This window comes from Lagopus muta, chromosome 5 (genome assembly GCF_023343835.1).
Source record: "Lagopus muta isolate bLagMut1 chromosome 5, bLagMut1 primary, whole genome shotgun sequence".
In the NCBI taxonomy this organism is placed as follows: domain Eukaryota; kingdom Metazoa; phylum Chordata; class Aves; order Galliformes; family Phasianidae; genus Lagopus; species Lagopus muta.
Window position 1 is genome coordinate 24189808 of NC_064437.1, and position 14947 is coordinate 24204754.

The following is a 14947-nucleotide window of genomic DNA, read 5'->3' on the forward strand; positions in this document are numbered from 1 at the left end:
GCTTGGTGACGCCTGTAAGATCCATCCTCACCCAACACTCAAGGTGGATGGAGGCCATGGGGGTTGGCACCTCCATTGCTTCCCATCCCTTAATCTTGGGTCGAGTTGGGTCAACCGGTGCCTCCAAGATTGGCTCTGGAGTAGATGCATGGAGTGACGGCGAGGGAAGGATGTAGGGCAGAGAATAAGGGCACTGAAGCCCACAGTTCAAGCCTGGGGGAGAATTCATGGCTTCCTATCCCTTCTGTACAGCTCAACACTGCACATCACCCTAAGGCATCGGAACTGCAGGCTCAGAGCTGTGTCCTCACTTCCCATTGGGGCATCTACTCCCCAAACCCCAAAGCGGTTGCCAAAAGCTCTTGGGTGGCCAAACAGGTGGAGAACCCATGGAGAAGAGAAGGACCCCCCCCTGCACACCCCTCCCCAAACCACCTCCAGCACTTCTCACATCATTTGGATCCCAGCTCTGAAGCCAAAAGGAGGGGAAAGCTGCAAGGCCATCATCTCAGACAGGTCAAAAGAAAGTCATCATCAAAGACCCCCCCCACCCCCCCCAGATAACGCCAAAGGAAAAATAAAAGCCAAAATTCTTTTTAAAAAAAGGAATTTCTGGGTCTCAACGTTAAGAAACATAAAGTATTAGAATGTACCTATTAATGCTCACTATTCCAACCATCTTTTTTTTTTTCCTTTAAAGTTTTACAAAATGAATTACCGTCACTTTTTTTAAACATTGTGTAATAAGAAATGAGTGTGCACAACTCTACACTTTTCTAGCATTCTGGAACTAATTCACAAATGCGAGAAAACTAAAAAAAGAAAAAAAAAAAGAGAAAAAAAAGAAAAAAAAAGGGAAAAACAAACAAAACAAAACAAAACAAAAGAAGATGAATGTAGGTAGTCTGATGTTATAAACTATACAGGAATGAAGCGCTTGTTGCCACAGGAAGAGCAGGGATGGACCTTCCCCTGCTCCACTTTGCGTGCTAAAAGGGCCATTTTTTATTCTTTTATTATAAACACTATTAAATTCAGACTGCGTTTTTGGTTCTGGTTTTTTTTTTTTTGTTTTTTTTTTCTTTTTTTTTTTTTTTCCTTTATCTGAATATACAAGAACATTCATTATCAAATGTTCGTTATCATCAATACTACAAAGAACGAGACACAAATCGCAAGAAACAATGGAAAATGTTAATAAAGCTGAAAGAATCGTCGAGTTTTGTTGTTTATTTTTTTTCCCGTGGGTTTTCTGTTTTTTTTTTTCATTTTTATTATTTTTTTTCCGGGTTTCTGCAGTGTTTTGTTTGTTGGGTTTTTGTGTGTGTGTGGTTTTTGTTTGTTTGTTTCGTTTTTTGTTTTTTGTTTTTTGTGGGGGTTTTTCTTTTTTGGTATCGAAGTCAGGTTTTTTGTTTTTTTTTTTTTGTTTTTTTTTTTTTTCTGGGCAGAGAAAAGAAAAAAAAAAAATTAAAAATAATTAAAAGAAAACAACCACAACACTTTTTTTGGGTAGAGGGATGGGCGGAGAGGGGATAAAACCAGTTTAAAAAAAGCACAGACATAAGGAGTGCGACCGACAACGCGACCCAGAGGGACGAACCTGAGGGTGCAAAGTACCGTGGAGGAGTGAGCGCGGTGCCGTCCTCGGGGCTGTCCTTGCGTGGGACCAACTCGCTCCTGGCCCTCTGCATTTCGTGCCCTGAAGCGAAGCGTGGCAGAGGCAGGCCTTCGCCTCGGGTGCTGTATGTGCTGCCTGCAGCCCGGCCCTCTCCGACTGAGGCGGCGCGGAGTCTCTCCTTTGGGCTGAACCTTTCAGGATTCGGGGCATTCGCTCCCTTTTGTTAGCAGTGGGAGGCGCGCTCATCCCGTCACCCATCAGAAGCGACCAGGGAATGGACGTTTCGTTGATCTGGCGGTCACCGACTGCACACTCGGGAGCCCCTATGGAAAGCCACGTCCCCACGGCCACCCCCGAGGCACCGCGAGCTGCTGGCACCAGGCTGTGGGCCACCCAGCAGAGGGGTGGAAATGTTTCTGGCAGAGCTTTAACGTGAAATGTTTGCTCTGCATCAGCCAGATTTTCAGCTTAAAGGAGCCAATGCTGGTGTGGACAGAGTGCGAGCCGTGGACGGTGAGCTGAGGTTGGGAGGCCTTAAGGTTTGTTGCCAGGTGCCCCACGCTGCCGACCGAACAAATTGCTGCCCATCACCCATGACAAGAGGCAGTGGGTGTCACTGCAATTCCCTCCTGCTGCCCAGAATCCCGTTGCAGCAGGATGAAGTTCTGTTTCCACCCATCACCAGCTGTTCCTAAAGCAGATGGGAAATGCTGGGCAGAAGACCCCACAATATCTCCCAAGGCTTTAGATGCCACTTCTCAGAGTAACTCCAAGCCACGGCAGAAGGACAAACCCCAAAGGGACGTCCACTCACCTTGCAGAGCTTCACCCTCAAGCAAAGCCACTGTATGACCGACTTCCAAAGGCACCCAGAGTGCATCTAGCCTGTGGGGTCCCATGCACCAGGCAACAGTTTGGGGATGCAGAGGGGGCCACCAACCCTTTCACCAAGAAACCCACATTCTCCTTTCCCTCTGCAGCTGGTGGACCTGCAGGGGGAAGCACGAGCTAACACCGTGCAATGCTCTCTGCAGAACTATCTGCTGCTGGCCTCCCTAAGTGAGAAAACTGCTCGCGTTCCATCCATCATTACTTGATCACATAAAGCACTTTGGTTACCAGCAGTGACCCACCTGCCTCTGCTTCTTGCCCTCCCCACCAGCATTGCAGAATGGTGGCCACGAGGGACCTGTGGCAGGGTTCCACCTCTCAGCACCAACGCATTTGGGAGCTGCGGCAGAGCAGGGCTGGGAGAAGAACAAGCAGTGCTGACTGGGGGCTGGCAGTGGGTTGGTTGGTACCTCCATTTAAGCAGTGGGGAGCCCCCGGCTCCAGCTCCTACATACATACAGCAGGGTTGCACCACCTGCCCTCCAGCCCACAGTGCACGGGGATGGCTCCTGGGGCACAGCATGGGTGCACTCAGTGTCCAGAGCAGCCGAGGTGAGGGTGCAGCAGGGCAGAGGGCTGCCGAGACCATTTCCTACGGAGAGGTAGCGAGAGAGGAACAGGGTGAGCGGGGCTGCTTGGTGGAGAAGGAGCGAGACCCGACCGAGGTATGGTTTTGGCTCAGTGCGAGGCCATGCACTGCTTTTGGTTCGGTTGGTGTGGCGGTGGTTGTTTTTTGCTTTTCCTCCTTAAAATCCTTCTAGCTGTCAAAATACCCTTCGGTGGGGAGGTAGGGGAAGGGAGGTGTTGTGGCGGCGGCAAGGGGGGGGAGAGCGGCTTCTACCCAGAAAAGAAAGGGAAGAGAGTATAAAGAAGTGTCCAGATTGGCTGAAAAAAGCATCCCGACGAAGAGAAGAGAAGAGAAGGAGTCTTCTTGTGTGTGCTGATTGGTTTCACCTCCAGTCTGACTGCTGCGGTGTTAGGAGAGGCCCCCTCCCCTCCCGCCCCGCCGGGGCCGGATCAGCCAGGGATGCAATTTGCTGGGAGATCAGTTGGAGGTATCAGAGTGAACGCTGCCAGGGCCTTCTGTGGGGGAGGTCACCGACGATGGGGTAGTAGCGTCTTGCCAACCTCCATTAGCCTGCAGGGATAGAGATGGGCAGCCGTCAGTCATAGCAGCACGGAGCCCCACTGCAATGTCTCTGCCCAGCCCAGGTCTCCATTTGCATAATGGCGTGGTGTTAGGGATGGAGGGCAAGGATCCCCTGCTCTGTCACCCCATCCCATTGTGGACACCCAAAGTACAAGAACAGCTCAGGACAGCACTGATGAAAACGGCAGGATTTGATAATTTCAAGCCTTCACAGAAATTTTGCTCTTTAAAATAAGTATGGGCTTCTGCAGAAACCCCGAACTCTGTCTGTTTTTTTACACTACAATAGGATGCTTCCCAATAGAAGAGGAAAATAGCAAACAACTAAACAAGCTTGGTTTTTGAACTTGAAACCCCTTTGTGGAACTCCACCTGGACCCAAGCACTAGGAAAATGCAGAATAAGTGCTGCACACCAGCACACGAGGGACCTATGAGTGCAACTTGTCCACACTCCCCAGCTTCCTCAGGCTCAGTGTGCTGCACATCCATCCTGGAGCTCCCACTTGCACCATATACACCGATCCTGACACTGCCCCAATGTCCTGCAGTGCTGTCCTACCACAGCTGGCAGCAGAGCAGCCCACCCAGAGGTGCAGCTGAGCATCCTCCTCATCCAAGAGGTCATACAGCAAAGGCAGGCAATGTTTTCCTCCCACAGCCAATGGGTGCTTTCCCACCTAAAGACCCAGATCTCTGCAGGGCAGAGCTGGCCCCCGGCTGCCACGCACGATAGCTCACGGAAGCTGCTTTTCTCTGGCTGCCGACCCCTTTGGAGAGGAGCAGATGTTGCCCCCACCTCCCCTGCTCACTCTGACATTGATTCAGTGCTCGGCTAATTAATCCACCCTGACTCCTGCCTGTGCTGAGCCAGCAGCAGCAGCCATCCCGCTTTGGATGTGCCCAGTCTGCTCTGCCTGCTCTGGCCATCCCTACGCCTCCTGCTCTAGGACATCCATCGCTGGGCTCAACGGTCCCACATGGGACCTCATGGGCGGGGGACACAGGGATGTCTGGGAGACATACGGCCTCACCCACAACCCCACATGCGCCCACTGCATCCCCACTGCACATCCTGCTTCCCAGGACGCAGCACCCACCCTTCTCCACGTCTTGGTCCACTGCAAGAGGCAGCAATTACCGTAGATTATCAGCCCCAAAATGACAGGCCGCGGAGAGAGAGACACGGAGCCAACTCCGCCGCCCAGAGACTGGCATATTCAAGTACACTTAGGACATTAATAGCAATTTACGTGCCATCAGTGAGAGAGAGCCACAATAGCGGCGCTGGCAGCCTCTTATTACGAAGCCTGTTATTTGTTGGAGTTACAAGCTATAATCACAACAGAAACTTTCAAAACCCTTATCTTCCGTGACGCACCAAATCTATTTCAGAGCCGTAATTGCTATGTCACCGGAGAGTTTGCTGCTTAATGCACTCAGATGCCATTTAGTGTTTGCAGGGTCATTACAGTGAGCAGAAGGGGGGAGAGGCGGTGGGGGCTGCTTGGAGCAGGGCTCGGTCCCTATTGTGTTGCACTATTTTTAGAGGCTCTTTCATGCTTGCCGTGGCTGAGAGGAGCGAGGGGGAGAACATCTTGCAGACAATGGCTGCCCTCTCTCCCTGTACCCCCAAAACGCTGGGCAGCCCTTCTGGCCTCAAGATTGGGAGCCAACCTTCACTTCTGGCAGAAAAGGTGGTTCTGTGCCATGACTGTCACCTCAATCCCACGTAGTGGGAAGAAGAGATGCTGCTGGGCAGGTGCTGACCTCTGCTCCAACGGGTTTGGCCTTGAAGATACCCCACACATCACAGTCTCACACTCTCCCAGCAAGAGTAGCCCCAAACTACAGCCCAAGTGGTGGACAAGAGGGGGCCTTGTGAGGAGCCCTGCACACAGCTCTGACTTCTGCAGGGGGGACACAGCCAGACATGCAGCAATAGTCTCCAGGATGTCTCTTCAAATGTCACCTTCTGATGCCAGAGCACTGCCGTGGCCTTGGTGGTTGTCCAAGCGTAGAGCCAGGGTGATGGATTGCTGAAGTAACTGAGTTTGGGGCCGGTTTCTGCAGGTCTCACAGCATTTTTTCTCCAGCAAATCAGGCTGGCTCCCAGCCCGGCCTCCTGCATGGGGCTGATTTTCTGCCAGTTCTTCAAGGAGCTTGCAGCTTTGCATGAAGCCTGTCACCACATCCCACTGTACATGGCCAAATCCTTGTCCCACTAGCAATGGGCCAGGAAGTCAGTTCAGCCTCCCAACAAACCAGACGCTGTGTCTGACAGAGGGGAACAGGCTTCAAAGAGCCTGCAGAGAGTGGAGAGGTGCTGGCAGAGAGTTGCCCAGAGCTGTGGGTGCCCCCATCCCTGATGGTGCCCAAGGGCAGGTTGGATGTGCCCCCGGGCAGCCTGCCTCACATGAACAAGGAGGTCTCACCTCCTACAGCCAGCAGGGCCACTGAAAGTCCTCACTCCCAGCTGGCAGGTGTGGATGTACAACCACTGTGCAATGGGGCACCACCATCACAATGACAAACATTGCTGTGTAAATAAGCAGAACAGCATTTTTAAATCAAAACTCCTCCACACTGACCAATTTTAAAAATAGCCTCCCGTGTTAGACTTTGCAATGATTTATGAACTAGCCTGCTCCGTTTTCTTCATTAGAGGGTTAGGGATGGAGGGCACAAAGGGCAGAAGGAAAGGAGGAGCCAGGTGTCCAAAAAGAAATTTCTGACAGGACTTTTCTTTAAGAGGACTATAAACCATTAATTAATTAGCAGACTGATCAGAGTCGTTGCAGCAACCCAGCCTGCATTAACAGAGTGTTTACAGGCAGATCCACGGGAGCAAGTACACAGCTGCCTGTGTACATGGCAAGGAGGACACATACAGGGACATCCTCCTTCTAGATGTGGTCAATGAGAACTTGAGTCCTAACCCACCAAGGCCAAAAGAGACCTTATGGGGATGCCCAACACCATCTCCACTTAGATGTGAGGTCGGCTGTTTTCGCTCTGCCTCAGCTATCGCTGCAGGTCACAGAGATCCAGTGGCAGGGACATGGCTGATCATCCTGCTAACGATGCACAGACAGTGCCGGGCGGGCTGTCAGTCGCTGAGCAGCTGCAACCAGCAAGACAGGCTCACAGAAGAACCACGGAGGAAATTGGGCTCTGGGTGTATTTCTGTCCTCAGCTGTCACGACGTGCACGCGTTTAAAAATTCATCTTCCACCAAGGAAGGCGAGCCCTGTGCATTGTCTCCCCTGCCAAGCTTTACAGCGGTGGAGCCGGGCAACCTGCTGCTGCCTTCCCAGACCTGACGGGCTCCAGGGATGAGTTAACCTCAGCCCCGTGCAGAGATCTTTGTGACAGGGCTCTTGACTCGGTTTCGGCTCATCTCCTTCCAGCAGCTCCCAGGGATGCTTGGGTTAGGCAGGGATTGCAGCTCTCTGCGTTGCTGGCAGCTTTCCTCTGCATCCCGCTTCATTTCTGCACCATTAAAGGGGTTGAGGAGAGGCAGGGAAAACGTGCCCACTGCTCTGGCTATGAGACAGCCCCTGCCTATATGGACCAACACCAGCACCTATGGGACCCAGCACCAGCACATCCCAGAAGGCAGCCAGGCTGCAGGGGTGGCAGATCACTCAGCTGGGGGCTGCCAAACGCTTTGGGATCTGCATGGATGAGAAGACATGATATCACAAGCATGGGGAAAGAATGGCAACCCAGAAGTGCTTCCTAAACCTTCTAATCTCTTCTAGACTGGCTCCAGATACTATTGGGGAAACACGCTAGCTAGAGAAGGAGTCTCCCCCGAACTGGGTGGATTGCCTACCCACTTGCCTCCCTGCCTGTGCCTGTCTCTGACCCTCATCCTTCATAAGCCTGACCTTTTTAAGCAACTTTGGGTTCCTGCCCTCCTAGAAACCATCCAACGCCACATGCCACTCATCTTGGGTCACTATTTGGGAAGCTGCTGCCATCAGCTCATCAACTCCCAGTGCTGCTCCCATTATGACCACCACTGGCTGCCAGAAATACCAGTCCATCCACTGATGTCCTATTTGGCTTTCAAGTTTGCACTCCTCCTTTCTTCTCCCCTCTCCTCTTGTCCCCCTCCCTGCCTTGTAATCCCCATCAGCAACCCTCCCCCCAAATTTTGGCTTAACCCAGCCCACTGTTATTTTCCAAGCCAACTGCAACCATAATCAGCTCAGCCTCTTTCCTTGGGGGTATTTTAATTTATACAAAAGTATCATCTCTTATCATGATCAGCCTCCGATTCATTTACTCTTCAAGTATTAAAAAGCCAGAAAGGGAATAAATTCAGCGCACAGAGAAATTAATGCGGAACGATAGGCTCTTTCATGTGGCATTTCCAAGCACCGTTTTTGCAACGGGCTTATGTAATGAGACATAATTATCTGCACATGTTCAATTACATTACTTCACAAATCCTCCCTGGCTCTGCCTCGTGACGTCAAGCTGCCTGCTAAGCCCCGGCACCCGGTGGAGCGGGGAGCGCAGCCCCCATTCGGCAGCCCCTTCCTCCTCCACCCCCGGGGTCTCCCCATGTCGGTGGTGGTCTTTCAGACACCAAGGGCCCCAAGTTGGTCAGATGCAAGGTGCCAAATGGCAAAGACTCCTTGGAGAGCGGTCTCCTTGGAGGGTGAAGGGACTCAAAGGGAGATGCGGCAGGGCGAGGTGCCCCGTGGTTGGCAGCTGAGGCCATGTTCTCCCGTCCCTGAATGAAAGGCAGAGGCAGGGAAGGGCTGGAGGCTGTGAGGAAGCTCTTTTAATGCCTCCTCATGTATCACGTCTCCATCTCAGCGCCTTTGTTTCAAACTGACAGGAAGCCACAGACGCTGGCTGGCAGAGCTGGAGCTCCCTGGGCATCCCTTGGCCGCCTCGCTGCAGGCGGCATTTTGCTGGAGCAGCCCATGCTGCCACTGGCCCAAGCCCAAAACCAAGGTTGGGCCTGACCCCCTCCCCACAAAGACAATACTCTCTCAGTCTTCCAGTCAGCAACATAGGCAGCAAAACACAACATGGCACCCACCACTTCCCTGCACAGCCCAAGACTGCCCCACCTCAACCTTCATCCTCCTCATCACCCAACGGGACTACGGTGCATGCTGACCACGGGCCACAGCCATCCTCCTCCCCTCGCCAGCCTGGCCACCACCACCACCACCACCACCACCACCACCCACTCCAGGAGCACAGCCTCCTTTTCCAGGCTGCCCTCTTCTCCCAGCTTGCTGTCACCGCCGCTGAGATGGTGGACGATTGATCTGAGAAATGAAGTTGGATTGCTGTCCCGAATCTACACTCGGTTCTCCTTGTGTGTGTCTGATCGATTTCACCCTGTACGACACAGCTTGTCGCTACGAATTTTCATGCTAGTCAGAACCCGCCAGCGCACCCAAGAACAAGGAGAAGATGCTCCAAAGCCCTCCCTCCCCCTCGCATCCTCCCCCAGTTCGGTTGGGCGAGGTTTTCTTGGGTTGCGCTTGTTTTTTTTCCCCTTTTCATTCTATTTATGACCATTACCGCCGTCAACCCCATCATCGCTGTGCTTTCAGCCCCCTCCCGCCCACCCAGCCCGGCTTCAGATGCTGGCCAGGGTTGGGTTATTTTTAGGTGGCCGCTGCAGGATGCTGCCATCAGCCTCATCGGCGTGGAGCCATCTCTGGGTTAGGGTGCTCGTGGTGACATTCCCCACCGCGGTTACGCGAGGTGTCACCTGTTTAGCAGTTCCTCTCAGCCGAACGCATGTGGCCGCAGGTGCCACGCGAACGCTGATCGGCTCTGACAGTCCTAGACGCCAGCTGCCTGCACAGAGCCTGCCCAGTCGCCACTTTTTTCGTGGGCAAAGCTCTGCCGTTGGCGTGACCGATACAGAAGCAATAAACTAGGTGACCGTAAAAGCAAAGACAAGTCCTACTAAGTGGCATTCTGAGCCCTATGGCTTTGAAATAATTGGTAGTGAGAGAACAAAAATGAAAGGGAGGGAAAAAAATAAAACAAGAACCCAAGCCTATTTTTTTTTTCTTACACTGATGCCCTGCGGACTATACATCTGACTTGCTGCGAGTCCGTCACTGTATCCTCCTGTCTGGCTGATAACATGGCGAAGGGTATCCACCTAAACAGACCAACGACAACAAAGACACAAATTAGAGTGAATGAAAGGTTAGTGGGCAAAGCCGCTTCGGTTCAACTTTGGCACAGTAGAACAAATAAACAGTAATAGTAATAGCACTAATAAAGATACGTATTTAAAGAGGGGGGGGGGGGAAAGAACCGTGGTTGGACTCATGGTGAGAGTCAAGTCGGAGGAGCGCTCCCTTGCCTCCCCGATGGCCCACCCCCGTCACACTCTTGGTGGCCCCAAGCCCTTAGACACCAAGAGCTGAGAGGGAGAACAGCATGGCAAGCACAAGCTGGCACCTCCTGGGGCACATCGCTGGGGCCAACTTCAGCATCGTGCCCAAGGACCCACAGTCTTACTCATCCCCTTCCACCCTTTGAGCTCACATCAGTGGAAGGAGATCTCTGGAGCTGGGTGAAGACAGCTTCTCCTTCCATTTTGGAGGGCCCAGAGAATATACCTACCATGGCAAGGCACCGTCAGCTCTCCTCTATGTGCCTCGCTCCTCTCCCTTTACTGCTCAGCCCAGACCCCGGCAGCAGTACGCACAGTGATGTGCATCTCTGTGTCCAGCACTGCAAGGGGAGTGACTTGGGCTTTAGAAAGCTCTCCTTGCCCAATGTGAACATGTCAGACTGGCTGTCATCTCTCAACACAGAGCCTTAGACACCAGAGAGAAGACTCATGGCATATCTGGACATCAGGTAGGAAGGGGAAGATCTAAGTGAGCTATCGGCTATTTTAAATTCTTTCTTCTTCAAGCATAGGTTGATGTTTCAGTAACGCTGCTCAAAGCTCCCTCACTCTGTCTTGCTGGTGTGTACATGGGCAGTGTGAGTGCCTGCGCTTTGGGAATATGGGGAGACCATGAGGGGTGACTTTTAGTTTAAAAAAAAAGTAAAAAAAAAAAAAACAAAAACCCTAGCTGTGTATTTGAACATTTCTTGCCTTGCAGCAGACACCTGGTTTGGCATCAAAGGAGTAAGTGGAAGCCATGTAAAACGAGACACCGGTCCAGACATCTGACCCCTTCCCTTGGAAGAATAAAGCATGCGGAACCTAAATCTCATCTGCTTTTGTTTGAGTACATGCCTGTTCTCCTAAACCTCCTTTCCTCCTGTTACGACTATCAAGCCAGAGCCAAATGCATTCACAAAGTGTGGGCAAGTCTCCTCAAGACCATGGTTGGTTTGGTTGGGTGTTCGGTTTTGGTTTCTTTCTGATTGATTTTTTGGGTGGTTGTTGCCTTTGCTTTTTTTTTTTTGGTTGGTTGGTTGTTTTTTTGGTTTGCTTTACTTTTTTATAAGCGTTGGTTGGTTCGTTTGTGCTGGTTGAGATTTGCTCTTTTCGGACGGGAGGGAGAAGTGCCAATACAATCAAAGGCTCCTCCAACACTAATGCATTCACTGGCAGTACATCGGATGGGTCCCTACCTGTGACTGCACGTTGGCTCCAACCTGGGCCCCTTGGTAAGAATCCCCATTGAGAGACTGCACGCTCATGAACAAATCTCCAGAGTTTGACATGTTAAAAGAACTGGAAGAACCTGGAAAGGAAAGAGTGAGGCACCTGAATCACAGAAAGGAAAAAGATCCACCCCATGACTCTCAGCCAAGAGGAAGGAACAACATGCAAAGCAACCACAAAAAAAAAACACACAATCAGGTTAGTAGTATGAAGAACAGAGCAAGCAAAAAAAAAAAAAAAAAAAAAGGATGCACTCTTGAGGTTATTCAAAGCCACATGTTGTTACAGCTCAATGCCAAGAACTTTCTTCAACAGCTCCTCAGCTGGAGGAAGGATTCTTCATGCTCTGGACTAAGATGAACAAAACCCAGCCTGGAGGACTCAAGACAGCCCTTTCTTTCATTTCTGGCCATCAAAATCCTTCAGGCAGCTTTGCAGATCTCGATTTTTGGAGATGTCTACCCGGCAGATTGCACCAGAGAACAGAATTACCCAAAGAACGCTTCACTATCAAAAGCAGAAGCCACTTCAGCACGGATAACTGGGCCCATGCTGCTGTTGTCTCTGAGAAGCTCAGCTCAGTGCAGGTAAGTCTAGGCCATGCACCCTTACGGGGCCTTTCTGCCGGGTGACCACATCCAAGCACCACCCCTTTCCATGCCCAGAGCTCCCTTGAGGAAGCTATGCATGGTCTGCCTTCAGGACATCAGGATCCATCCCAGGGGTGAGCACAACGCACCAGGAGCGAAGGTTCACAAAAATGTGAAGGCACCTGGGCCAGGCTCCCAGTAATGATCTTGTTGACAACCTTCTTTCATCTCAGTGGGCTGTGAGAGGACCTGGGTGTCCCAGCCCCATGGGGCCAGCTGTCCCAGAACAACAAGCTCTGTAAGCAAATCCCCACTGCATGCACCAGTCGCCAGCGTTACGCTCAAAAACGATAATGGTGAGGACAACTGGGTGGGATCAGGAAAAAAAAAAAGCAACCAACAGATGATAAGGAAAAATAAAAAAGGTCCTGCTTCCAGCTTTGAGATATCTGAGCACCTCCTTGACTACCGAACAGGAGAAACAAACCCAATGTGCAACTGGAAGGCAGGTGAGGAGGGAAGGGGGTTAAAAATAAATAAAAAGGTTTTATGGGATTATTTCAGAACTCATCGTGCAGATCAGCGCGTTAAGTGTGAGACAGCTCAACGTGCAAGGTTTGGTTATATACATGACGTTAGCCTTGGAAAGGAGAGACTTCAGGGGCCCAGGTCAGCTCTGCTTTCAGCTCCAACCCAAAATACGCTCTCATCATCTCTGCTGCTGCTTCCAGCTTGGAAGATTGGCAACCACAGTCCTGCTGGAACTGCCCAACTATGGCTCATGTGTGTGCTCTGAGAAATGTCCAACAATTCCCATCTCCTGCTGGAGAGGAGAAGGAAGAAACCCTCTTGGCAGTGCCCAGGCTCTGCCCTGGAGATGAGCCAGGAAGGAACCAGATGGAAGCCAACATCAAGAAGGCTCAGGGAGCAAGTCCACAAGTAGGAGGTCTAAGTTGGAGAGTTCACGTTCACGACACCTTCCTGCAAAAAACCTTACTCTTCGCACATGGCCCTTTTATCAGGAGTGCACACGGTGGAGCAACCCACCAATGCTGTGTGAAGTAAACAGCACTAGGTGGCAGGGCTGCAGCCAGCACCTCCCTGCTTAGCTGGTACCCAGCTCCTGTTGCCTCCCCACCTGTCAGGTTCTAAAGGCAAAAAGCTATGGATGTCAACTAGGAGACTGAGGATATCCCCCACTGACACCACTCAACATAAAGCATGAGGATGGACACTTATGTACAAAAAACTGCTTCCTACTGGCTTTTCTGAATGATCACTTTGACTACCAGCATAAAGCCCAGAGCAGTGTGATGGCTTTTGTGCTCCCACAGTGGCTGGGAACCAAAGGATTTTGCAGTTAACCCTCACAAGAAGCAGAGAATATTCTGCAGTTATTTTAAGGTGAGCGAAACCCTTCAAGACGACACAAGCAATCAGTGTCAGAGCTGGAAAGAGGACTTGGGAAACCCTGACAGGACTCCACCATCACTCTACCCCCAAGCAGAGCAGCATTCCAGCTTTCCCTACCAAAACAAGATAATAATAATAATAATAATAATAACAACGATAATAATAACAAAAATATCATAAACGTTATCTGGTCTTTATGGAAATTTAACAAACCTGCCCCTTAAAATTGAGACTGGGAGGGAGGAAATAAAAATAAACAATCACAAACTCTAGTTCTGTAGAGCACCGGTGTCTTGGAAACCATGAGGAGTGCTGGAGATGTCACTTACAAGATATACACTGCTATCGGCACAGGGTATTTTTACAATATATGTGCATATCTAAACGGCAAATATGTCTTGCTGCTGATGTGGATGCAAAGATAAATATGCGCATACCAATGGCCCGCATGTATGGATGCATTTGTATCAGAGCCATAATTGCAGAGAGCCCTTTCAGCTGCTACTCTGCTGTTTCAGCACTCTGCTGCCTATGTGCTAGCCATGTATGAAAATTACCATGGCCCAAAGCCTCAGAGACACAGCTACGAGGGACTGATGTGCTGGGGTGGAAGAGGAGGGGGAGGAATGCAAAGAGTCCTCAAAATTAAGACACTGGTATCCTTCACAGAAACAAGTCTTGTCTGTCTGCTGGAGGATGCTCCATCCTTAATCTGATCTGTCCCTCTGAAAGGCTCCGTTGGAAACACACCACAGCGGTCATAGTTTGACACAGAACTCCTTGAGAAGTGAAATGTAATAACCACCTTTGAGCTTGTGGACCCACAATGAAAGGTCTCTGAACTTGGCACATGTAAGTCCCTTGATGCTTCCATGCACAGACAAAAGAAAACAGGAAGAAACATTTGTAGTAGTGTGAAGCAGCGGTCCATCTTCAGCATCCACACATCTTATCAAACTCAAGTCTAATCACCATCATTCCTTAGTGGCGAGTTCCCATCAGAACACCAGCTTCAGAAAAAGTGGTGGCAATGCTTAAAAAGAAACGAGCTTTGGCACTCAGATCTTGCCACTGGGTGAAAACCTACATCAAAGCAATGCCAACAATGAGATCTCTTCCACTTCTCACATTTATATGCTGCTTATTCCTACCACCTACCACCAATGAGACAAATCTAGTATCCTGAACCACTGAAATCAACTGTGGTCGTGTACATGAGATTCCTAATTAAAGTCAATGGCTGCGACCTATATGCATCAGGAAAATTTGATTTAAAGTAACTTTTCCTTGTGTTTCTACCATGGCCAAAGATAAGGGAAGAAGATGATGGACCATGCAGCAGCTCAGGTGGACAACGTCCCTTAATCTGACACAAGTTCTAAAAGCAAACATAAGCCTGGGCTGGTCCTGCAGGACACCTGCTGTTCTTTTTCACTTGCCAAATGACACTGAAGACAGTGAGACCACGATGAGCATGGTTTCTTTGCTCACTCTGGCATCCCACAAAAAGCAACTGCCACAAACAAATGGGGGAAGGCAGAGAAGATACAACCATCAGGCTCGTGCCTGATGAAGCATATTTCCAAATCCTGTCCATCAGCAGCTGTGCATGAAGATTTTTACAAAATGAAAGGATGAGCAGGTAAAAAAATAATAATAATA

General features: G+C 50.5%; 1 protein-coding gene across 3 annotated transcripts in view; it reads right to left on the reverse strand.

Moving 5' to 3' along the window:
• Positions 1-601: 601 nt before the first annotated feature.
• The window catches only part of PBX1 (PBX homeobox 1), a 108202-nt gene continuing 93856 nt past the window's right edge, over positions 602-14947 (reverse strand). For 2 of the 3 annotated variants that reach the window (XM_048944448.1, XM_048944449.1), the window contains exons 7-9: positions 11249-11361; positions 9720-9809; positions 602-3647 (exon numbers count right to left, since the gene is read on the reverse strand). In XM_048944448.1, coding sequence (XP_048800405.1) covers positions 3555-3647; positions 9720-9809; positions 11249-11361 — 296 coding nt within the window. In that variant the 3' untranslated portion in view covers positions 602-3554. The remainder of the gene's footprint in view (positions 3648-9719; positions 9810-11248; positions 11362-14947) is intronic. The other variant, XM_048944450.1, reaches the window with a different exon arrangement.